Source organism: Pogona vitticeps, chromosome 2 (assembly GCF_051106095.1).
Source record: "Pogona vitticeps strain Pit_001003342236 chromosome 2, PviZW2.1, whole genome shotgun sequence".
NCBI lineage: Eukaryota > Metazoa > Chordata > Lepidosauria > Squamata > Agamidae > Pogona > Pogona vitticeps.
The window spans coordinates 186,031,348-186,055,566 of NC_135784.1; the positions used below are offsets into that span (position 1 = coordinate 186,031,348).

A 24,219-nucleotide genomic window follows, 5' to 3' on the forward strand; every position below is an offset into this window, starting at 1 on the left:
GTGATTGGAAATACAGGAATGTGGACGATTTTGATCATGGCTTCCAATGACGTATCCTTATTCTTTACACTTCATGACATCTTCTAGCTCCCTCATTGCTTTCCTTTGTGTTCTGATTTCTTGGCTACAGTTTCCATTTGGATCTATGATTGAGCCAAGATACACAAAATCACTATTTCAACTTCATTATCATGAAAGTTGTGTAGTTTTTCTATAGTCATGCTATTTGTCTTAACATTCAGCTGCAATCTTTCTTCTTTCACTTTCCATTATTTTCAAGTCATTGCTGCTTTTGGCCAGTAAGATGGTGTTACAGTATCTGCATATCCCGAATAACAGAAGTTTCTTCCACCTATTTTCATTATGGTATGTTCCATGTACAGATTACACAGATAAGGAGATAAAATGCACCTCTGTCTGACATACTTCCCTGTAGGAAACCATTCTGTCTCCCCCGTAACCATTCTTCTTCCGTAGCTTCTTATCCACAACACAAGTTATGCATCAGGACAATAAAGTGCTGAGGCACACCCATTTCTTTCAGAAGACCCCAAAGTTTCTCATGATCTACACAAAGGATTTGCTGTACTCTATAAAGCATAGATAAATCTTCTGAAGTTCTTTAGTGCTTGCCAGTAGATACTGTATTTGAAATGTAATTTTAAGTGACCCTTTTTGAAATCCAGCTTGGACATCAAGCATTTCTAGCTAGCATGTTGTTGTTGTTTAGTCGTTAAGTCATGTCTGGCTCTTTGTGACCCCCATGGACCAGAGGACGCCAGGCCCTCCTGTCTTCCACTGCCTCCCGGAGTTGGGTCAAATTCATGTTGGTAGCTTCGATGACACTGTCCAACCATCTCATCCTCTGTCATCCCCTTCTCCTCTTGCCTTCACACTTTCCCAACATCAGGGTCTTTTCAGGGAGTCTTCTCTTTTCATGAGATGACCAAAGTATTGGAGCCTCAGCTTCAGGATCTCCTTCCAGTGAGCACTCAGGGTTGATTTCCTTCAAAACGGATAGGTTTGTTCTCTTTGCAGTCCAGGGGACTCTCAAGAGTCACCTCCAGCCCCACAATTCAAAAGCATAAATTCTTCGGCAGTCAGCCTTCTTTATGGTCCAGCTCTCACTTCCCTACATCGCTACTGGAAAAACCATAGCTTTGACTATGCGGACCTTTGTCGGCAAGCCGATGTCTCTGCTTTTTAAAATGCTTTCTAGGTTTATCATCGCTTTTCTCCCAAGAAGCAGTCGTCTTTTAATTTCATGGCTGCTGTCATCGTCTGCAGTGATCATGGAGCCCAAGAAAGTAAAATCTCTCACTGCCTCCATATCTTCCCCTTCTATTTACCAGGAGGTGATGGGACCAGTGGCCATGATCTTAGTTTTTTTTGATGTGGAGCTTCAGACCATTTTTTGTGCTCTCCTCTTTCACCCTCATTAAGAGGTTCTTTAATTCCTCCTCACTTTCTGCCATCAGAATGGTATCATCTGAATATCGGAGGCTGTTGATATTTCTTCCAGCAATCTTAATTCCCTGCTTGGGATTCCTCCAGTCCAGCCTTATGCCTGATGTAATTTGCATATAAGTTAAATAAGCAGAAAGACAATGTACAGCCTTGTCGTACTCCTTTCCCAATTTTGAACCAATCAGTCGTTCCATATCCAGTTCTAACTGTTGCTTCCTGTCCCACATATAGATTTCTCAGGATAGATAAGGTGGTCAGGCACTCCCATTTCTTTAAGGACCTACCATAGTTTGCTGTGGTCCACATAGTCAAAGCAGAAGATGATGTTTTTCTGGAACTCTCTAGCTTTCTCCATAATCCAGCAAATGTTAGCAATTTGGTCTCTAGTTCCTTTGCCCCTTCAAAATCCAGCTTGTACTTCTGTGAGTTCTCGGTCCAAAAACTGCTGAAGCCTACCTTGTAGGATTTTGAGCATAACCTTGCTAGCGTGTGAAATGAGTGCAATTGTACAGTAGTTGGAGCATTCTTTGGCACTGCCCTTCTTTGGGATTGGGATGTAAACTGATCTTTTCCAATCCTCTGGCCACTGGTGAGTTTTCCAAACTTACTGGCATATTAAGTGTAGCACCTTAACAGTGTCATCTTTTAAGATTTTAAAGAGTTCCACTGGAATGCCATCACCTCCACTGGCCTTGTTGTTAGACAAGCTTTCTAAAGCCCACTTGACCTCACTCTCCAGGATGTCTGGCTCAAGGTCAGCAACCACACTATCTGGGTTGACCGGGACATTCTAGTATAACGTATTCCCTTGTGTATTCTTGCCACCTCTTCTTGATGTCTTCTGCTTCTGTTAGGTCCCTACCATTTTCGTCCTTAATCATGTCCATCTTTGCAGAAAATGTTCCTTTAATATCTCCAATTTTCTTGAACAGATCTCTGGTTTTTCCCTTTCTATTATTTTCCTCTATATTTTTGCACTGTTCATTTAAAAAGATCCTCTTGTCTCTCCTTGCTATTCTTTGGAAATTTGCATTAAATTTTCTATAACTTTCCCTATCTAGCATAACCAATAATAAAAGATGACGGGAGTTGCAATCCACCATTGGGAAGGTTGCACCTCGCCTGCTTTTGGTGTAAATGGCTGCTTTGCACTTCTACGGTATCAGGGCGAATAACTGCTCTGTTTAAAACCTGTGTGATTAAATCTGGGCTGCTGCAAGCACCGTGATGTGTTCAAACTGTGTGGTTTTGCGAGCCACCTAGAGCTCTAAAAAAGTCATGGAAAAGAAGCCAATGCTGAATTTGGCGTCGGTCTTGGTGGCAACATCGGTGTGGCTGGCGGACAGGGCTGCTGCCGCCACCACACCCTATCGTATATAGTCAACCGGAACGCCTCTTTGGCCTAGGAGGAGCTGGGGCTCCGCTGGGAGAGACGCAAATGATGCAGCAGAGCGGGAGGCCGGTAATGAGGAGGCCCGTTTCCCCTTCCCTTTCCCTAGCCGCCTCAGCAGAGCTGAGGGAGGAAAGCTGCTCCCGCTCTCTTTAAGTGCACGCGCGGCCGCCAAGGATGGGCTGGACTACGTGGTCGCACTCTGCACACGCTCAGAGGCACGCGTCAAATGCCCACCACCACCGCCTAAGCCCGCCCGTGGCAAGGCAGGCCGAGTCCTTCTGTGACGCAGAACCGAAGCTCTTTTAGCCGCCTGAGGCGGCGCCCGCCCCTCCCCGCCCTCTCGTCCCCTCTCAGGCGATTCGGAAGCTGGAGCCCCCGCGCCTCTGGTTACCCCGGCAACCCAGCCCCGCCCCACTCCCCGCCGCAGGCCGGCGGTCGGCTCCGAGTCCGTGGGCGCGGCGTGATGACGTCATTTGTATCGGCGGCGCCGCCGAGGAAAAGAGGCGGACGGAAAGCGGCATGGGCTTCAGAGGGCCGCGGTGGAGCTCGGGGAAAACAGCGGCGGTGGGTGAGTCTGAGTGGGGTGGAAGATGGGGGGCGGCAGAGGAGGACGGAGTGCCCGTCGATACGGTTCAGCCGTTCCGCTTGCATGGAAGTAGGATACCTGGCGAGAGTGCCTCTGGGCATGTGTGGAGTGCCGACTTCTTCGTAGCCAGAAATAGCTGCTTTAATAGCTTAGGAGCCAAGGGTATAACAAGGAGGCTTGAGTCCCAGCTCTTCTTTTGTGGAGAATGAAACCCCACTGAGGCAGAAGAGGGATATGGGAGACTCCTTGGATGAGAGGGAAGGAAGGGAGGGAGCAGCTGAGAACACCCCAGACTGGGGGACTAGGTGCCAACGTTTAAGGCACCAGGGCAGGACAGATGCCACCCCCACCCTGTATCACAATCCTGGACTTTTGCCCCTTTTCCCACCCGTTCTCTGTTAAGCCTTTAGGGCAGTGTGAAAGTGCTTGCTTCAGAGGAAGGCCTGCCAGTTTGTTTTTTTTTTTCCAGAAGATGGCACATTAGTAAAGCATCTCTAGGGCCACACAGTAGCTGAGGCAGAAATGAAGACCTGTCCTGGGTAGAGCTAAATTTGGCCGCCACTCCCTACTGGTCTCTCCATTGCTTACATTGGTGTGCTGTATGCGGTGCTGTACTGTGTGCAGGTGTGGCTATGTTCTCTCTTCAGGTTTACTAGGGAGCATCCTGTGAGTAGAGAGGATAGACAGAATAAGAAGAGAGAGAGAGCTTAAGATGTGGCAAAAAGGGTCTGTTACAGAATATATATTCATGGAACTTACTCTTTCAGGTAAGGAAAGAAGTCAAGATGAGTAGGCCAGGAGACACAAGGGCAAGGTTGCAGTAACAGAAGCAAGGAACTTCAGTATGACTGACCGACCACATGAAGCTCAAGGAAGGATAGTTTTATGGTCCTGTTAAGTGCTTGGAGGAGGGGTCTTGCTGGCCAATCCTAGCCCACTTCTAACAATCAAATGTGTGCCATCCAATGAGTGTGGTGGTGTCAGTGGGCCTCAGCAAGACTTTTCCACCAACGCACAAGCAAGTATTTCAAGCAGTCTGCGTTGCTTAACAACCTGGATCCATTTCTGCAACACGTGCTGCTACTCAGCCAAGTTCAAGGTCATCTGTATATAATCAAAGCAGGTCATCTTTAACAAGAATTGGCTTCACTGTGACAATGAGGACCGGCCTAAATGCATGGATATCCAAACAGGTTGTCATGAGGGGACCGGTAAGAAGCGTGGTGGAAATAAATGGGTGGCCATATGAAAAAGTTTTGTGTCATTGAGTAGATGTTGAGAAAGATGAACTTGCGGGGAAGGTGACAGAGATGGCTTTTGGAACTGGAAGCAAACTCATGCTGGGAAGGTCATTGGAACCCTGCTTTCCATCCCATTTTCAGTGGCTGTTCAATGTGGTTTTTTTACTGACCTAAACAGATAAACAGAAGACGGGAAGGCCCACTTCCATAGTCCTCGAATACTGTGCAGAAACTATCTATACACTTACTGTATTTACATATGTGTGTGTGTATAGAGAGATATGTATATATAGAGATGTATATGTATATATGCTTGTGTGTGTGTGTGTGTGTGTGTGTGTGTGTGTGTGTGTGTGTGTGTGTGTATGCACTGTCTCGTTTCTTTCCACATAAATATGAATAATATATTGTTACCAGAATGTCTGTTTCTGTTAACTCTTGTGCAGTTATTTCTGAGTTGATCTCTGGTTTTCTCTGTTTAAAAAGTGTTAATTGTCATTAACTGACAGGTATTAAAACTGTAGTTAATATGAAATATTTGTATAAGTTGTCTTTGTTTGCTTTACACAATCTATTCTTCTTCCTCTAGCAATAGGGAAGGGCAAGGATTCTTAAATCTTTTAATTTTGGAGATTGAAGCTCTTTAATTAATTCCTGCAATACAGTCTGTTCTGTCTGATCCCAATTATTGTGCCCCTCCCATCTACAATAATTTGTCAAGAGGTTTGGCTTCATATCTGAGTAGAGACAAAGGATTTCTATCACATTCTTTACCCTAAGTTGACTCATCTATACAAGACTGTCTGCATAACCATTCAGCTGCTCTTAGCCACTGTTAAGGCAAAGACTACTGTTCATACCTTTTGCATTTTAATCTCCTGTCTTGATAAAACCTCAGCCCACTCTGATAGATGTGTAGTTCTCTCTCCACTTAAGCAGTACTTAATACACCTGATGAACTGCAGTCTGTGAAAGCTTATGAAAAATAAGATTTGTTAATCCTTAAGGTGCCATATGTTTCTATGATGTTTTTATTGCAAGAGGCTAGTATGACTATCCCCAATCCTCTCTCTCTCTCTCTCTCTTTCTCTGTGTGTGTATGTGTGTGTGTGTGTGAGTGAGAGAGAGAGATCCTTGTGGACAGGGTCTGGTTAAGTATGATACTGCTCCCACTTTCTTTCAGTGCATGCCCTACTGCCTAGCTCATGTTACTGGAGCGCCTGTGACATAGAAGGTACCAGCTTCCCTGTGGCCTTCACTTATGTGGAGCACTGCAGGACTTGTCTCTGTATTATCTTGGAGTACACTATTGGTGAATCCTAAAAGGTCTGGCTAAATCACCCCAAAATTTGCCAGGCTAACAATTTTCTAAATTGTTTTAGCAGTGCTGCATGTGTAGCTTTGCTCATAGGAACATGGGAGATGGGTTGGAGAAGTAGCAGTAGTGCTGTTAAAAGTGCTAGTGTGTAGCTGCTCCTAATGCTGACATATAAAGCCCTGAACAGTTTGAGACCTCAGTACTTGTTGGAGCGCCTCTCCCTGAGAACAAGCACCTTTACCGCTTGCACCTCCCAGGCTTTGATGCTGTGGGTTTCCACCTTGATGGAGGCCAAAATGTCCAAGACCAGAGGTGTGGCCTTATCAGTGGTGCTGCATCTTTGTGGAATGTGCTACCTGTGGAGGTGTCCCAGGCGCCTACCGTCTGGACTTTTAGAAAGCATGTTAAAACTCAGCTGAGTTGCCCAAATTACATGTCGGTCCTGTTATCGACACTACATTTGAAGGACATTAGTAAATTGGAGTGCAGCAGAGAGCAGCTAGAATTGAGTGGTGGGGTGCTGGAGGGGTCTGAAAACTACATTCAGAAAGAATTAGGTGTTCTTAGCTTGAGGAAGAGAGAATGAATGGGAGACTTTATAAAGGTAGTGGCCTTCAAATATCTGAAAGGCTGTCATGCAATAGGTGGGACAGAATACAGTAGTGTGCTCAGGACAAGACTACATTGGGGGATGGAAATGTCAGGGAAGTAGATTTTAGCTAAACATTAGGAGAAATTTCCTAAGATTGGGTTTTATTGAGCAATGAACTGGCTGCCTTAAGAGCGAGCGAGTTCTTTTTTGCAAGAGGTTGTGAGGGTTCAAGTGTAACCTCAGGCTTGTTGGACACAAATACCAAATGCTCAGTTTTTTTAAAAACAGAACTAGGATTTATTGGAACATCAAACAAAGAAGTATCAACATCAAACTTGTCAGTGTTCTTTTCTCTCGTTGCCAATGGGTTGAATGAGGGTGTCGATAAATCTTGTAGGAAGGGGTTATAACCAGGGTCGTACCAGGGACCCTTGACGAAAGGGTTTGTCTCAACCTGGTCTCTACTGTCAGCGTCCACCTCAGTCAGGGGTTGTGTCTCCTCGTCTCTTCCCTCCTGGTCAAAGGGGTCGACTCCCTCGGCATAGGGGTCCCAAGGTCCTGTAAATAGATCCTCCGGCAAGCCTCCTCCAGACGCCATGCTCGCCTTTCGCGTTCTTCTCTTTCCACCACTTCCTTTTCCTCTCTTAAACACCTCTGCCACTCTTTGGCTTTGGACTCTCCCCAATATGACGGCTTGGGAGATAACCCCCTCCTTCTCCTATAATCAGCCTCTTCCCGAGGCACTCTTACTTTCTTGCACCTCCCTGTCCAGGGATCTTCCACCCATATCAATCCCCAGCCCCCAGGTATGGTGTCTCGTTCTCCTTTTATATCCCCATGTCCCGCCTCTACTAACGGTCTTTCCCTCTCTCTCGTTCCCGCCTTTTCTGCTTCTGTCTGAGTGGCCACCGAGAGTCTCGCCAAACCCCGTTCCAGTTCACGGATGTCTATTCCCTGGTGCCTGACCACGACGCGGGGAGTTGTAGTCTCTGTTTGAGTCTCCTTTTACTTCCTAAGGGAGGACGACACTCTGGCGAGAGCTTTTATCGCCTCGCCTCTGGTCTCACAGAGGTATTTAAGCATAGGCTGGAAAGTCATTCCTTGTTGTGGCATCCTGCATTGAGCAGAGTTTGACTAGATGATCTTGAAAGACCCATTCCAGATTTGTGATACTAAGGCAAAACTTTGGCAGTGGAAAATTGTCTGAGTCTTGTGACTGGTTGCCCTGTAGAAACGTGTGCAGCCCTTGGAGACGTCAGAATCTGTTAATATCTGTAGGCCATCAAAGAAGATTAAACTTTAAAAGCTTGAATTCTTCTCCGTGTTTTCTTCAGTGGACTTTCTGTCCTTAAAATAACTGAATGTCCCAGCTCCACCCCCAACTAGTCCAGATAGAAGGAAGATGATAGATAAGGAGAACAGTTTGCATTCCCTACCCAATCCCCAGGGCTGTTGGCCTCAATCTCTGCCAAGTTTGACATTAACATGCATTCTCATCATGGATCTCATGGGTTCTTTTTAAGAAGAAAGACAGGATAAAAATACTTTTAAATAAATAAGTAAATTCAATAAATCAGTTCCATGGCTTTCAGTTATTTGTACCTAAAGTAAATCTAGTTTTTTGCTCCATTGCTTTTCAGAGTAGAGTTTAATTTGCTGAATTGATTACATCTACCAGGACGATTTCAGTGAAGGATATAATTTATTCAAAAAGAAATGACTAAACAAGGAGGAGGGGGGGATACCATTATATGTTAAGAATCTGTACACTTGTGATGAGATCCATGACAGAACAGAGAGAATTGGGGTGGAAGTCAAAGAACACCAGTTTTCTACAAATGGTTAATTTTATTTTATTTGTTACTGCAAAATTACTTTATGCTGACAGTTTATGGTGTGTATGAATGCAGGTCTAATAGCACAGTCTACATTCACTCAGAACAGTATATTCACTGTGTCCAGTGGGGTTTGCGTGTAGATGAACGTGGAGCACATTGCAGCCAAGTAGCCCTGGTTGCCTCAGCATCGACTTGTATTAAGGTTTACTGTGTAGGTGGACCAGAATCAGGAAATCAAAAAATTGAGTTGCTCTTTCTTGTGTTGCTGCTTTTGCATATGTTGAGCAATTCCGGAGAAGCACTTAATGAATTCCTGTTCATTAACAAATTTGACCCTGTTTTCTGGGACATGGTTAAAGCATGCAGGTTGTTCCTTTTAATTATAAAACTTAAAAGCCTCTCAAATTTGGTGTGTAACGTCTTGACAAACAATTCTGTGCTTTGATAGTCCAGCAGATATTGGATTGTGTACAGCATCTCAGTTTATAGCACCCCAGTTGCTGCTGTTGTTTTCCTGTTTTGTCATCTTGGCAATTTGATGTAATCCTTGTGGCTTTTCCCTTATAGTTCTAGCCAGTGTGGTCATCATTATGAGGTGGTAAGCAGCTTCTGTCCATCTCTTTGTGCCTTGAAGCCTCTGTCTAAGATTGACTGTTGATAAGAAAGGATGTTTCTGTGTGCAGAGTGCATTAGGAAGTTGCAAATGTTGTGATCTGTGAGTGTGAAGAAACAACTACTGCAAAAAAAAAAAAAAAAAAAAACACAGGCAGGGGGACAAGACGCTTTTCCTGGCCAAAGCCACAGTGTGTGACTTCTGCAATTTGGCCTCCTCATAATAGAAGATAATCACTGCGGTGGACCTTGGAAGCTGTGAAAGGTTTGACAAATACTGACACTTAGGCAAAGCTTCCAGCTCCCAAATTTGCTCCAGGGCTGGCAGTTTTGCATACTTGGGAATATTTCCACACTATAAATATTTGTGTAGGCATTTGTTTATTTATATATTTTCAGTGGTTTAGTCATCTGATCTCAGAGCCAGAGGGTGGGAGTTTGAGTCCCCACTGTGTCTCCTTTGAGTAGAGCCAGCCTGTGTAGCCTTGGGCGAGCTTCACGATCCCAGGATGCCCCCAGAAGAAAGGAATGGTAACTGCTTTTGAGTACGCTCTACCTAGAAAACCCTGGAAAAGGTTGCATTGACTTGACAGCACATGATGATGATGATGTGTTTTTTTAGTGGAGGCAGAGTGGGGGCCAGATCCTATTAACGTACTTATTCTAACTTCAGTTCCTTGAATCTCTCAGCCAAGAAAACTGGTACCCATGCATGCTAGGGTTGGGGTTCTGGCAGCTGTACGGGTCCAAAACAGGCACCATCTCCAAGCTGCATTAAGGGCCCAGAGTCAGTAGGGAGAGAGGGACGTTCTGGTTATGTCTCTATTCCAAGTTGTTATCGGTAAGTGGGCAGGATGTTTTTTCTCACAGTGTAGCTCTTCTCATTTCTTCTAGTATCTATTATGTGGAGTGTCCTTGACACGCCAGGTCGTGTAGGTGGAATCTACCTGCTATCATCCTATCTCACCTTCCCCACCCTGTACCTGACCTGAACATTTCATGAAGTGTAGAAAGGGGCTCTAGCTGCAGGATGTAGGTGGATGGCTCAGGAGGTTGGCTTTTGAAATATGACGCTGTAGGTGTACTTACTGAATAGGCTGTATTGGCAAAGAGAGCTGAGCTTCTTGAGTACAAAGATGGACAGACTTCAGCCTTGCAGGAATTACTTGAGAACAACAACAACAAAAAAACCCTTGGACTTTCAGGATTTACTAATTGCTTTTCACTTATGCTAATTTTTGGAAAGGTGGCTTACGTAACAGAAGGGCAAATTAACAGGATAAAATAGTTCTTAAAACAAGACTGCCGGAGAGAAGGCACAGTTCTTAAAAGCTGGTTTTCATCTTCACTACCCATCTGAGCACAGGCAAAGGGCTCACCTCATAAGAAGATTCCACTCTAAATCATGGGCAACACAGTCTAAAACAACCCCTTTCCAACTGGCCACCTACCATATTTCCAAATGGCAGGATTCAGAGGAGAACCTTTAGGCGAAACAGATCTCCTGGGTAGGCTTGCATGGAAAGATGTGCTTCTTCAGATAACTCTGGGTTGAAGAGTTGGAATTCCAATACTACATAACTGCGAGTGCAGAGTGCACTGCAGGAAGTTTAGTGTGATGATACGGCCTGGAAGGGTGCCTCCATTCATAACCACTGCAGCTGCTTTCTGGAGAAAGCAGAAAGTTCAGGTTGTTTTTGAGAACATGAAAAACAAGCAGAAGTGAAGCCCAGGAGTTGTCAGGGTCTTCCTATTGTTTAGATTAAACATCCTTTTCTTGTTGAAGAATTTGCCCTCCAACCCATGCCTAGTACCAGACAGTTCAAAGCAGCCATATTTTCCTAACACTGGTGGTTGGAGAAACGTGAGAGAGTGTGAGACGGTACTCGCTTTCCTCTGCATAGTGATGATGTCCTGGCCTAGATCTCTGGATGATCAATCCTAACCACTTTGTGTAGGAGATCAAACAAAACTTTGTAGCACCTCTTCAGCTTTTGAGAACAGGCTAGGTTTACTTGATCTATTTGTTTCCTCTAACTAACTAGACTACAGTGGGAGACTTTTGGCCCTCTGCATATGTGACTAGACCACATGGCAGCAGCTGTTGTGACATGGGAAGCGCATGAGCCACTTGTCTGTAAGACGTTTCCACTCATAGATGTCTGCGGGGGCAAGACAAGTAACTTTCAGAGAACTAGCAGAGTCCCATGCCTACTACCAAGCCCCTATTCAGCAGATCACACATGCTGACACCAAGCCCCATTCAGCAAACCAACATTAAGATTCCAGGCCTGTGGCTGGTACCTGTATCACCGACAGGATGGATCGAAACTCCTTGGGGAAACCTAGAATGAATGGATGGCAAGATTAGTTCTCCCATTATTGCTGAAAGTGCCTCATGGGTAGCAGTCCTGATCACAGGTTGGGGAAGGCTGGCACAGGTTTGCCAGAAGAGTGGTCTAAACTAGGCTATATAGACCCCAAACAACACCTGTCCGCTGGCACTCACCCAGATCTGTAGCTGAGTGGCAGTCCTGACTTGCACACCTTTATATTTCTGCTGAAATCTTTGGAGAAAGGGAACTGCAAAACCTTTGGTGGGGCCAGGCTATATCTGAGAGTTTCACAACAGAATGTGTACAGGTGAGGGCTGCCTGGGATTGACGGTCTCCCATTTCCATCCGGGTGACTACAGCGGACTTGGTTCCATAGGGAGACCACTGTGGGAACAGGGCATTAAACCATCCTGAGAAATTGTGAATGGCACTGGGCGAGAAGCATAATTTGGACTGGATCTGATAATGATGCCAGTATGGAGGAAGTGATACGCTGCATGGCAATCTGAAAAAGATTACAGTATTTAGACCCATGCAATGGGATTTCTTTGTTGTGAAAGGCTTATCTTCTTAGTTTTATCTTTCATCCTGCCTGCCTTTATCTCTTACTGCTGTACTCCTTTCTGAGTCATGAATGAACTGCTGGATAGTTTATCCATGACTCAGAATGAATTAGTGCCAGAGGTTGGGAGTTTGATTCACTGCTGTGCCTCCTTGACGGGCTGTTCTGAGGTGATAACCTGATTCTGCCTCAAGTCTTTCTGAGTTGTGATCTTCCCCCACGAGCTAAAGAAGGCCTCAGCGGCCTTCCTCTTCCTCTTCTGGGGTCCCCGGGTCCTTTTTGCCCCTTGGGGCACCTGCATTCGATTCATTTCAGTAATTGGTCACAAAAATGTTCTTGTCTGTCAGTTCTGGCAGCCTTAGTTGTTAGCCCAGTTGCCACCACAGTGAGCCAGTGGCAAGACGCTTGCACACCTGCTGGCTGCTGTAGATGTGGGGACCCTTTACAGTACTCCATAAAGCAATAAATATTTTTCAAAGTACTAAATTATATTCGCGAAGGCTTTCACGACCGGGATCTAATGGTTGGGTGAGGACAGCAACCAGAGCACAGGTTGCTGTCCTCTGAAGATGCCGGCCACAGAGACTGGCGAAACGTCAGGAAGAACAACCTTTAGAACACGGCCAAAGAGCCCGAAAAACCCACAACAACCATAAGTGCCTAAATTGTCATTGTCAAGGAATGAAAACAGATGATTCACAAGATAATCCTTGTGGCCTGTGGTATAAAACTCATTGCTCCTCCTCTGCCCTGTTGTTTCAGCACTCGCAACACAGCACAAATCTCTCTCTAAACCCAAGCAAGATTCCTCCTTTACAATTCAGAGATGCCACCCCCACAACTAGAAAAGTAAATAAAATACCCACTTACACCACAAAACAAGTGAAGTTATCCCTCGCCAAGTTACAGCCATAATGCCGTATAGTTATAGCTTCATTACTGGAGAAAAGGAATGAATAGCAAGTTTTTTGTAACTAGTTACAAAATTTCCAGCTAGTTTTAATCCAGAATTTGAGCAACATAGAAAAATGATCAATGTATGGGATTTTTTGTTTGTTTTAATTTTTATTTTTATAGTCTTGGAGAATAACTGTATTTCTCTCCCTGTTTGTAGGATTCTTAATGGATTGGGGCTGGAAGGACAGTTGATAGCCATCATGGGGCAGAGTGAATCGGAGCCGCAGGAGGAGCAAGAGGTAGGAGCCTTGCTGCTTCTCACTATCCATGAGCGGCTACTGCTGTCCCATTTGAACCCATGGCTGAGTATCCATTCTTCCTCTGTCTCCTCTTCCACAGAGCCGTTTAGCGCATCAGTGTCTGTGCCTTGCGATGTTTCCCTTGCAGTTCATTGTGCACCTTGCTTAACTCTCCAGACAGACAGCTGTTCTCTTCCATGGAGGGGCCCAGTTTTGTCTCTAAATATTAAATTGCATGCTTTGTCATGTTCCTTTTTAAGGCCATGGGCATTAATGGAACCTGATTGCTTTTGTAAGAAAAGTTTGTGCATGAATTGAATGAAAACTTGGAAACAACTGCTTGAAATGTGATCAGGGGCTTGCTGCATTGTGGCCTAGGCCAGTCATTCCCCGTCCAGGTGCCCTCAGGATGACTTGGAATATAACTCCCATTATCCCCATCCAAAATTGCCTTGTTGGCTGGGGATGATGAGAGATTTAGTTCAGTAGTATCTGGAAAGCAACAAAAAGGGGACGGCTGCTTCAGAAACTACTGTAACATAAGCCATTTCTAATCCAGGGTACAAGTGACAGCCCTCCTCGTGCTGTTAAACTGTAACTCCCCTCATTCCTTATTATTGACTGTGCTGGCTGGGGCAGATGAGAATCTCAGTCCACAGCTTTCATTGGATACTAGTTTCCAGCCCCAGCTCTAATATCTCCCTTTTGTTTCTGAGTGTTTCCCTCTCTGCTCCTCTCATTCAGTGCCTGCTGCTTTCTTTCCCATTGCAGGATGCAACCTTGACAGCTGTGCTTTCCAACATCAAGCTCTTTTTGGAGGATCAGCTCCAGACCAGCATGGTGAGGGGGGAGGGGAGAGAGAAGGCTTCAGATTTGGGATGGGATAACATGGGTGCTGCACAGCCATAAGAAATAGCTTCTTCTCCCATAACTGTGAAAGGGTTAGGGTGCTTTCTGCTAGCTTCTGCTGACAATTGGTCAGTTTGCATTGCTCTTGTTTGCATTGGTGCAAAACGGAGGAGAATGCCTGAGGAATATGTGGGTGGGATGGAGGAGTGCCTGCTTCTTTAATTTTTGGGAAGGTGATTATGCATTTTAGCTTCCTATTTTTTAAAAAACACTTTATAAGTGGATTCAGGAAGAAGCTGGCACCATATATGGGATTATAGGCCAAACCTGATTTGAGTTCCCATGTTGCCTGTTGGTCATATTTAGGTTTTTGAATCTAAACATTAAAAAGGTCAAATAAAAAAGCAGCCAATAAAGATGATAGATAATTCAGAAAATGCTTCAAAAACCACGGAACAAATAGCAGATTAAAACCCGGTTGATGTACTGATGAAAATGCAAATCCTGGATTTAAGGGTGTGTCTTGTTAGAGGTACAAAGAGAAGGGCTATGAGAGGTCTCACTGGAAAGAGCATTGGGTTCCAGACTCAAAAGGCCTCGTCTCTTACATCTCTGATGCCTGCCTGTTTCTAACAGGTTTTCATTATATACTTGTAGCTGCTGGCATATGGCTCCTTGAGTACTTGCTAGACAGCCCAAGACTGTTTAGTTCCGCCTTCCCAATACATACACAAAATGCTGAAAAGTAATAGACTGCCCCAGGAAGGAAGAAACAGCCTCCCTCTCCTTGGAAGGTTTGTTGCCTTTACAGTGAGAAAAGGGTCTCTCTTTCATCACATAATAGAGAAAAGTTATTGTTTCTCATCAGTAGTCACCAGAAGATAAGTGTTGTGCACAGAAAAAGAGGCTAATGGCATAATATATTTTCCTTGCCTGTAGAAGTTGGTAAACTTCACGGAGAAATTCTGTGGGCTCTTACACAAACCATAGGCTAGAGATTCCCCTAATTTAGTCTGGCCTTAGGTTTTTACATTTTGTTACCATCTCTCTCTCTCTCTCTAGCTGAAACATTATTATTTTTATTAGTCAGATAGATACCACCCCATGTTTTGCTAAGAGAATCAAATAGACTTTCCTCAAGGAGATGTTACAGGGGGCGTGGTGGCATTGTGGGTTAAACCACAGAAGCCTCTGTGCTGCAAGGTCGGAAGACCAGCAGTCATAAGATCGAATCCACGCGACGGAGTGAGCTCCCGTCGCTTGTCCCAGCTCCTGCCAACCTAGCAGTTTGAAAGCATGTAAAAATGCAAGTAGATAATTAGGTACCGCCACGGTGGGAAGGTAATGGCGTTGCATGTCTAGTCGCGATGGCCACGTGACCACAGAAACTGTCTACGGACAAACGCTGGCTCTATGGCTTGTAAACGGGGATGAGCACCGCACCCTAGAGTCAGACACGACTGGACTAAATGTCAAAGGGAACCTTTACCTTACCAAAGTGATGTTGGTACAGAAGCAGGCCTTTGTTTTGTTAAAGGAGACATGTCATATGACTGAGCAGCAAGGAGCACACCCTACCAATGAGGCAGTCTGCTTTGGACATTTCAGAAAGCCTTGCAAGGAAAAAGAAAAGAAAGCAAAGCAGAAACCTTTTAATTTTAATTATTTATTAGTTACATGTATTTTTCAGCTTTCCTCTAAGGCAGTCTATGCGTTTTTACTCCTCTGTGCTTTATCCGCATAGCAGTCCTGTGAGATAAATGAGGGTGTGGGAGAGAACAGCTGGATGAAACATGAGGCTTAAAGTAAATAATAAAGAATAAACATATCATTAGAACAAATAATGTACTCTAATGGAGTGTTATGGTTTTGTTCCTAACAACATTACAAACAAGAAATCTTTTATTATATGGGTCCACTGGATTCCTGCAGTTTCACAATGTCCTGTTTTGCATTTGTAAATAAAAGAATATACAAAAATTTTGTTCATAACCCCAGAAGGAAGGAGAACAGCATTTAAAGCACTTTATTTCAAATGTTAATAATCACAATGCAGTCCTAATTTATATATATGCTGGCTACATAAAGTTAGGATCATGCATAAACCTCTTCTGCCAGCAGTGAAGTGTATAAGTGTTTGGAGTGATCTCTGGACTCCTTTTGGGTATTGATTGTGCCTCTTAGAGATTTGCCAGCAGAGCAATCTGCTGGCAGAACAGGTCTCCTGGCAAATGTCGGTTGGCAAAAGACTCCTAAAAAGGAATGGCAAAGATGTAGGGTAAGGAAGAGCTGACTTATGCCACTTCAAAATCTTCTCCACACCAGGGGCATAGCTCCACCGTACTGTAAGACGGGCCAGAGCAAGAGTAGTCCTAAGTAATTTTCAGCATCCCATCAGCTAGGACTCACAGGGATGGTGACCTCACCTGAATTCATTGTAGTGTCAGCTGGCCTAGTGATTGCATTCTTAAACTGTAAGCGTCAAGCTAATTTTGATGGCATGGGAATTGGTGTGCATTTATATTTTTGCTCACTGTGAGTGAGACACTATCAAAATTGGTGGCTACATGGCTTATCTGCCTATTCCCTGTCATTTGTGTGGAGGGTTGCCATTGCTGTGGAGCATTAGCTTTGTTCCCTCTTGAACTTTGTCTCAGGATCTGTGCCCTGCAGTACATGTTGTTGAAGCAATCTGGAGCTGTACTCTTTTGCCTTAGAAGAGAGCTGGGTGACATGCACCCTATTGGCTGTTGTCGGACTGCCCACCCCGTGCTGTAGAAGAAAGCATTGATGGTCTCATGTTCTGGCTTGTTGTATCTGGGAATGAGCAAGTGCCTGCTTGCCTGCCTGAAAGCAGCCATAGGATGTTAGGGAAAACTGAACATCCTTAGGTCCAGTGCTATCTCCTGAGGCCCCTCGTCAATCCTGTGTGTTCCCAGCTCCCCTTTTGCTTTCACTCTAAGACTTGTGCAAACCCTTGTTTGTTAGGTGTAGCTAAGCCCTTAGGTCCCGGAGGGTTTCCTGGCCTGGCCCCCAAAAGCAAGCTTTCTCTTTCTGCTTCTTCCATCTCTCTTGGATTCAGAGAGCCTCAGAGGATACGTGATGTCTCCCTGTGGTGCAGTGTTTACAAATTCTACATTGGCACCAGGGTTTATTGGAAGACACATGTGGAAAACCCATTCTCTTTTTAACCAGAGAGGTGAATACAGTGCATTATATACCTGATCAACACTTTTGCAAGCAGTGGCTCATCCTGCCCTGAAAGCCCCACGTAGGTTGTTCTGGATTTTGGTTCTTCTGCAGAGAATAGCTCCACCTCCAGTCACTTTCCTTGCTTGACATGGGACATTTCTGGGGATGTTGGGCTAAGTCTCGCTGCTAAGCGAGGCTCTGTGGTTGATAACGATCCTCCTCACCTTTCAGACTCTTATTGTCTGGTATCTGTCAAGCTGTGGCCAGTTGCAAGGAGTACGACCGATAGCAGGCAGCAGATTGAGTCTTCTTGTTACTCAGACGAAAGGGAAGACGATGGTTGGGGCAGTTTTATTGTGTGGCCTGTTTGGCATCTCTGTGATCAACGGGTTTCTTGCAGCTCTGACAGCGTACCTGGTCCTTCCCCCACTTTTATGTCCAGGCCCCTGATTTAGTCCTCTCTTGTGTGCTGTGTCCTGACAAGTAGGAGCTCAGCTAAGCCACCCCTCTGCACAGAGAGAGTAGCACAGCCTTCAGTGTTGCCTGGAGTGAAGCACACAGACTGCTAGAGGGGGTTTCTTGTTCATCCTGGGCCACGTACCAACCAGACTTTTAACTCTTGCCCTCACAGGTCCTGGGGGTTATGATAGGAGTTGGGCTCTCTGTGCTGCTTGTTGCTGCCTTGGTCCTGATCCTGATCCGCCGGTTTCGCCTTCGGAGTAAGTTCACTTCTGGCTATTAGAAGCTTAGTGAATCCATGAGGCAAGATTTTTGTCTGATGGGAACATGACTTCCTGCTTTCCTGATCTTGTCATCAACAACATTTTATCTTCCCTGCAGAAGTTCAAACCCAGGAGCAGCCAAAGTATCGATTCCGCAAGCGAGACAAAGTGTTGTTTTATGGCCGGAAGATTATGCGCAAGGTAATGTGAAGAAGGGAAGAGCGCAGAGAATGGGCATGGGATGAATTGCTGGGCTGAGGAAAGTGCAACGTGGCATTTCAGTGGGTGGGTTCTGGTTTGAAGCGGGCTGATTTGCGCAGCATGACTTACTTGCCTGACTTTTGCTTATTTATAGAAATATCCTGGACAGTGGCAGGGGTTGTCCAGATTCTGGTTTTGGCTGAATCAGGATCTACGTCTGCCCACCTCCTGTTATTATTTGCCATATGGCTTCTGAATTGCCTAGCAAAGGAAAGAAAGACTCCCTGTTTCTCTGTAGAGCATTGCTTTTCGAAGGTGATCCTACAACCTTTAACGGTGGGAATCTCAGTGTGACTGAGATTGATTGTGAGGGTCATTTTGCAGATTTGCCAGCAGCCTGAGTCCACATTCTCAAGTGAGAGGGGAGGGCATGGCCCAGAAGGTTAATCTCTCTCAATTCCCCCCCCCCATCTCTGTCTCTCTCAATCTCTCTTTCTCCTCCTCCTTTCTTAACAGTCACTCCAGTGAATCTTTGCTAACTGAAAACTTGGTTTAACGAAGAAAGAATGAGTTAACCAAAAAAGCCCCCTTGTACATGATGTGTCCTGAATTTTCCAAATTCTCTTAAAAAATTGGTGGATATTAGGTGTCCTGGGGGGACTGTCAAAACATGATCGTTTTTCTCCACTTCTTGGGGAGTGTAACTGGGCCTTTTGAATAGAAGAATATTATTTTCCTAAACATTTAAAAAAACATTTTTAAAAAACATCATCCCCATTTCCACAGAGTGGAATGGGGATGATGAGAGGCTATCAAAATGTCCTGCATGTGGTTCAGTTGTTGCTCACCTTTGCTTTAAGGTGACTTGATCATGGTGAAGGATCACAGGAGAAAAAGAGTCTCCTCAAGCAAGTTTTAAGATGGGGTTATTTCATATTCTCTTTTAATTATCTCAATTTTCTTTGCAGGTTTCTCAGTCCACCTCCTCTCTTGTAGATACCACCATCTCTGCTTCTCGGCCGCGCATGAAGAAAAAGCTCAAAATGTTAAATATTGCAAAAAAGTAAGCAGATAAGCATCCGGAAGGGAGCCTGAGCAATTTCCTTGGAATTTGGGGGACCTGAGTGATGGAGAAGTGGACACAGATTCTGTGAAGAGGGCTAAGCTGCACTAAAGGAAGGACCCTTGGAAAAGGGCCATGCTCACCTTGGCAACTCCCAGGGAAAATTCCAGCATTTCTGCACTTAAACCCACCCCAGCGCTTGCCTGACAGATACCAAGAGAGGGGATCTGGCAGTTTCACATGTAAAGTGACATGTACATTTGGGAAAGTTCTGTAAATAATTGCCTAACTACTGATGTTTTAGAACCATATTTTACTATCAGAAGGAAGTATGAATAATTATTTACCTCTCTTGTTTTTATGAAACATTTGAAAGCTATAGATATGTTTCTTTCCCCTCTCCATACTTAAAAAAGCACATGCCAGGATCCTGTTGCTGAAATATGGAGTGGACGGGTCTTCTCCCATTCCAGCAGGTTCCCTGTCATCTGACTAGTCTTGCAACCAGTGTGAGAACAGGCAACAGGGAGCCTGCCAGGGCAGAGGATCACTTCTGTGATCTCTTCTCTATATTTAAATAAGATGAGGCTTATTTAAATGTGTATTCCCAGGTGGTTTTCTGGCCCCTATTGTAGAGAACACTGATGCTGACTTGGGATTCGGGTGAACATTCAAACAGCTGTGTAATCTCTGGCCTGTGGTTCTAATTCAACCCATAAATGTTTCAAATCTGGCCCATATTGGGCCTGAAGGTGGCCCTGCCACCTGCCCAAAGCATCACCCCTCAGTTGGTGAAGCAGTGGGTGGACAGTTCGAATCATGCTGTTATATCAAGTCTATAAGCTGTTCATCTCTGTCTCACTCACTGCTTCAATTGGAAAGGTGCATGGGGCAAAAGTATGAGCAAGGGAGTGATGGGAAGAAGTGCAAAACAAATGCAGCTGGATCATGGTGTTATGAAAGAGTCAAGCTAGACTATGTGATGAGCATGTAATTAGAAACAGTGTTCCCTCAAGTGTTAAAACTCATCTGTTTGTCATAGGGATGTGATTTTTCTCACCATTATATGTTGCATTTAGCCAGGATTTGTTTTGTAATTGATCACTGGAAAGTGAACCGAAAGTTCCTTTGCAGATGTGACTGCTGAAACATGCTTGTCTGAGAAAATGCTTGTTACTTGAAGGAAAATGTGTTATTTACAGGGAATATTCATTTCCTTTACCATCTGCTTTAAGAATAGATATGCTCGATTGCAAGCCCCTGCTTTTCCCATATGAGCAAGTTGACAATGAAGTGACACCAGATTCTCAGCTGAAATGGTGTCTGGAAAAGCTCCACTGGGGACTTTATCCAGGGAGCCAGTGATGCCAGACAACATGTTCGTGTTTCCTGAGAATAGTATGAAAGCTTTTAAAACATTAGCAAAGTAGGAGAAGGGACCTATTCTGGGTACATTTTTAGAAACTTAACGCAGAGGGAGGGTTGGTCTATTGGCTTGTCACTCTGTTGGGAGCAGGAGGGAGAGATGGCTTAAGCTTCCTCTTGAGTATGGGGATTTCTCTTTCCTTACAAGAGAAGGCTGACCCCCCTGCTAGATTAGCTGTCTTCAAACATGTCTCTGCCATTTCCCCCTGCGTACAGGATCCTGCGTATCAAGAAGGAGTTGCCAACTCTTCAACTGAAGGAACCACCCCCTTCTGTCCTGGAGGCTGATCTCACAGAATTTGATGTGGCCAACTCTCATCTCCCCTCAGAGGTGCTTTACATGCTAAAGAATGTGCGGTGAGTAGATGAGACTTAGTTCCGAATGTGGATGGAAGTTGATGAAAGCTGCAGGAAGTATTGAAAAAAAAATGAATTCAGTGGAACTTTCTTCTGAGTAGACATATATATTTTTAAAATTGCATTTTGAAAGTGAGGGGACATTTTATTCCCTTTTAATCACCTAGAGTAGAACACAAGGGTCGCTGAAAGTATATTGGTATACAGTGGTGCCTCGCATTACGATGTTAATTCGTTCCAGCAAAATCGCTGTAGAACGAAAAATCATAAAGCGAAATTTTAAAGCCCATAGAAACGCATTAAAACCCGATTAATGCGTTCCTATGGGCTCGAAACTCACCGTCCAGCGAAGATCCTCCATAGCGCGGCCATTTTCGTTGCCCGTGCAGCGAGGAATCCATCCCAGAAAAGAGCGGGGAGCTTTTTTTTTTTATCCCGGCAGCCATTTTGAAACCGTCGATCAGCTGGCCGAAAATCATTGTTTTGCGAGAATCGGTTTCTGAAGCAGGGAACCGATCATCGCAAAGCGAAATTCCCCCATAGGAAACATTGTTTTGCGATCGCTTTTGCGATTGCAAAAACTTCGTCGTAATACGATTTCGTCGTTAAACGGGGTGCTTGTCTTGCGAGGCACCACTGTATTGGTATACAGTAGTGCCCCGCATAGCGACGTTAATCCATTCCAGGATTAATGTCGCTATCCGGATTCTTCGCTATGCGGGAGGGGAAAACTCCGTTTAATGCGTTCCTGTTGGGGGAAAACTCACCGGTAAGCAAAGAATCCCGATCTGGCCGCCATTTTCGCCGCCTCGATAAGCGAGGTGCGAAAATGCTGTGGGCGACCATTTTCCCCCAGCTGGGCGGCGCTTGCTTCGGCTGTGGACGCCTCCCCGCAGATTGCACCGCCCAGCTGGGGGGAGAAGGTTCAGAGCCCCCACGGTGGACGCTTCCCCGGAAGGTGCTCTGAAGCCAGGCTTCAGAGCAACCTCCGGCGAAGCGTCCACCGTGGGCGCCCTGAACCTTCGCCGCCTTCTCCCCCCAGCTGGGCAGGGCTTGCCTCCAAGCACCGGCGGTGGACGCTTTCCCGGAGGTTGCTGTGAAGGCTGCGCCTCCCAGCTGGGCTGCGCTGCCTTCAGAGCAACCTCAGCCTCCACCAGCGGCGCTCGGAAGCAAGCCCCGCCTAGCTGCGGGGCTTGCCTCCGAGCATCGGTGGTGGATGCTTTCCCGGAGTTTGCTCTGAAGGCAGCACCGCCCATCTGGGCGGCGCTGCCTTCAGAGCAACCTCCGGGAAAGCATCCACCCCGGGGCTCGGAGGCAAGCCCTACCGAGCGCCGGTGGTGGACGCTTCCCTGGAGGTTGCTTTGAAGGCAGCACCGCCCAGATGGGCGGCGCTGCCTTCAGAGCAACCTCCAGGGAAGCGTCCACCGCCGGCGCTCGGAGGCAAGCACCGCCCAGCTGGGGGGAAATGGTGCCTATGGGGAAAAATTGCAAAGCGATTTTTCCCCATAGGGGCCATCGGTATGCGATCGCTTTTGTGCGGTGCATGACATGAGTTCAGAGGGGGATCCACAAACAGCTTGGACATAACTCCTGGGGATTTCATTTTCCCAGCTTAAGCTTCATCTGTGAACACCCAGCCATGATTCATTGAAATAGTCTGGGTCATTTGTCTCAGACCAGAAATAGACTTTAGAGGTAGCCCCTGTCTAGAAAAGGGGAATCCTTAACTAACAAAAGCATTTAAATGTCACGACATGAACATACCTTCCCTCTGGCAAGATCCAAATTAGCTTGCTTTGCGTGTTTGGTGAGATTAAGATCAAGTCTTCAGGATTTAAGAATGTGTTTCTTTGAAGTCTAGTTGCACAAGCCCATTAATATCAAAGGAAGGTGGTGTGTCTGATTTTGCAGGACGATTTCAGGATGGGTTTCAGTATGAACTTTACAGAAATTCTCCAAAGTGGGGATAATGCAAGTGGGAATCTGTTTAAATTCCAGATTAAACTTTAAATATAAAAGTTACGTTCCAACTTGTTTCTAAGAGTGAATGCATAGTTTAAGTTTAAATAAAATTTAACACAAGTTAGCTTCCTGTTACTTCCCCCCCCCACACACACACACACAGTCTGAAGGAAAATCTCAGCTGACTCATTCAGTTTATTTCTCTTACTGTTGAAATCTGCTTTTGATTGCTGGTTCCTATGGAACATCCATGGGGACGCTCTTGTTGCTTTTATGTTTGTGAGCCTCCCATAGCATCTTGTTGTCCCGTGCAAGATACAGGGTGTCGGACTAGAGGGGCCTTTATTCTGATCTAACAAGACTCGTATTACAGTTTTAGGTTCACTGAGCTGAGTGCCAGTGCTCCTAATTGTCTAAAGTGAGATCTGCCATGGAACGGGAGAACACAATTAAGATATAACAGATTTGGTTATGGATCTGATCGCAGATTCCCTGGAATACTCCACGCCACCTTAGTTTCCTTTTATACAGAAGCTAACATGGAATTTAGGATGACATCTGTTCCGGAGAGCAAACTGGGCTCTTGCAGTTTCCTTTTCCATCTCTCTTTTACATTCTGCATCATGGTGTTCTTACGACTGGGCTTTTGAGGTCTATATAGGAACACAGGGAAAATGCCTTCAGTGTATAGGTGCATCCCCTTCACTATTGTGTATGGCCTCTTCCCTGGCTGAAATTTGACACAGGCTGACCTGGATATGCCCGAGAGTGAACCAAGCTGGTACTTGGGTACTTGTTGCTTCCAGTCATGAGTGCTGTCATACATTGAGCAATGGTTCCCATTGAGCTTGAATTTCCCAGAGCAACATTTTATGAAAGGATTTGATGAAACAGCCTACCAAGCACGCACAGCTGCAATTAGACAAAGCAAGTGCCAGGCACAACGCAGGGATTCATTATGTGATGCTATTCCATTCTTCCTCCCTCCTGATTTGCCATTGCTTCACTCTGGATGGTTAGCATTCTGTGCACGCCCAGCATGCTTATTTTCACCTGTCTCCCATTTTTTGTGTTTGTGCAAACTTTAGGGGTTTTCTTATCTTGATGATTGTTTTTGTTATGCACTCTCAAATTGCTTCTGACTTTAGTGGTTCTAATAGGGCTTTCAAGGGATGTGAGATATCTAAGGAATGGCTTTATGAGTGCTACTCTTCCCACCCAGAATGTTCCCATGGCCAAGTGAGGGCTTGATCTCTGGTGTCCTCAAATACTAGTCTTTCAAACTCTCAGCTGCATCACACCGGCTC

General features: G+C 45.3%; 1 protein-coding gene across 8 annotated transcripts in view; it reads left to right on the forward strand.

Annotated features, from left to right (window-relative positions):
* Nucleotides 1–3,275: 3,275 nt before the first annotated feature.
* PNPLA6 (patatin like domain 6, lysophospholipase) overlaps nucleotides 3,276–24,219 on the forward strand; it is a 61,819-nt gene continuing 40,875 nt past the window's right edge. For 4 of the 8 annotated variants that reach the window (XM_072991624.2, XM_078386655.1, XM_078386656.1 and 1 more), the window contains exons 1-7: nucleotides 3,309–3,424; nucleotides 13,060–13,141; nucleotides 13,913–13,981; nucleotides 17,814–17,901; nucleotides 18,023–18,105; nucleotides 19,074–19,168; nucleotides 20,810–20,950. In XM_072991624.2, the coding sequence (XP_072847725.2) occupies nucleotides 3,324–3,424; nucleotides 13,060–13,141; nucleotides 13,913–13,981; nucleotides 17,814–17,901; nucleotides 18,023–18,105; nucleotides 19,074–19,168; nucleotides 20,810–20,950 (659 nt within the window). In that variant the 5' untranslated portion in view covers nucleotides 3,309–3,323. Of the gene's footprint in view, nucleotides 3,429–13,059; nucleotides 13,142–13,912; nucleotides 13,982–17,813; nucleotides 17,902–18,022; nucleotides 18,106–19,073; nucleotides 19,169–20,809; nucleotides 20,951–24,219 lie in introns of all 8 variants that reach the window. The other 4 variants (XM_078386659.1, XM_072991623.2, XM_078386654.1 and 1 more) reach the window with 4 other exon arrangements.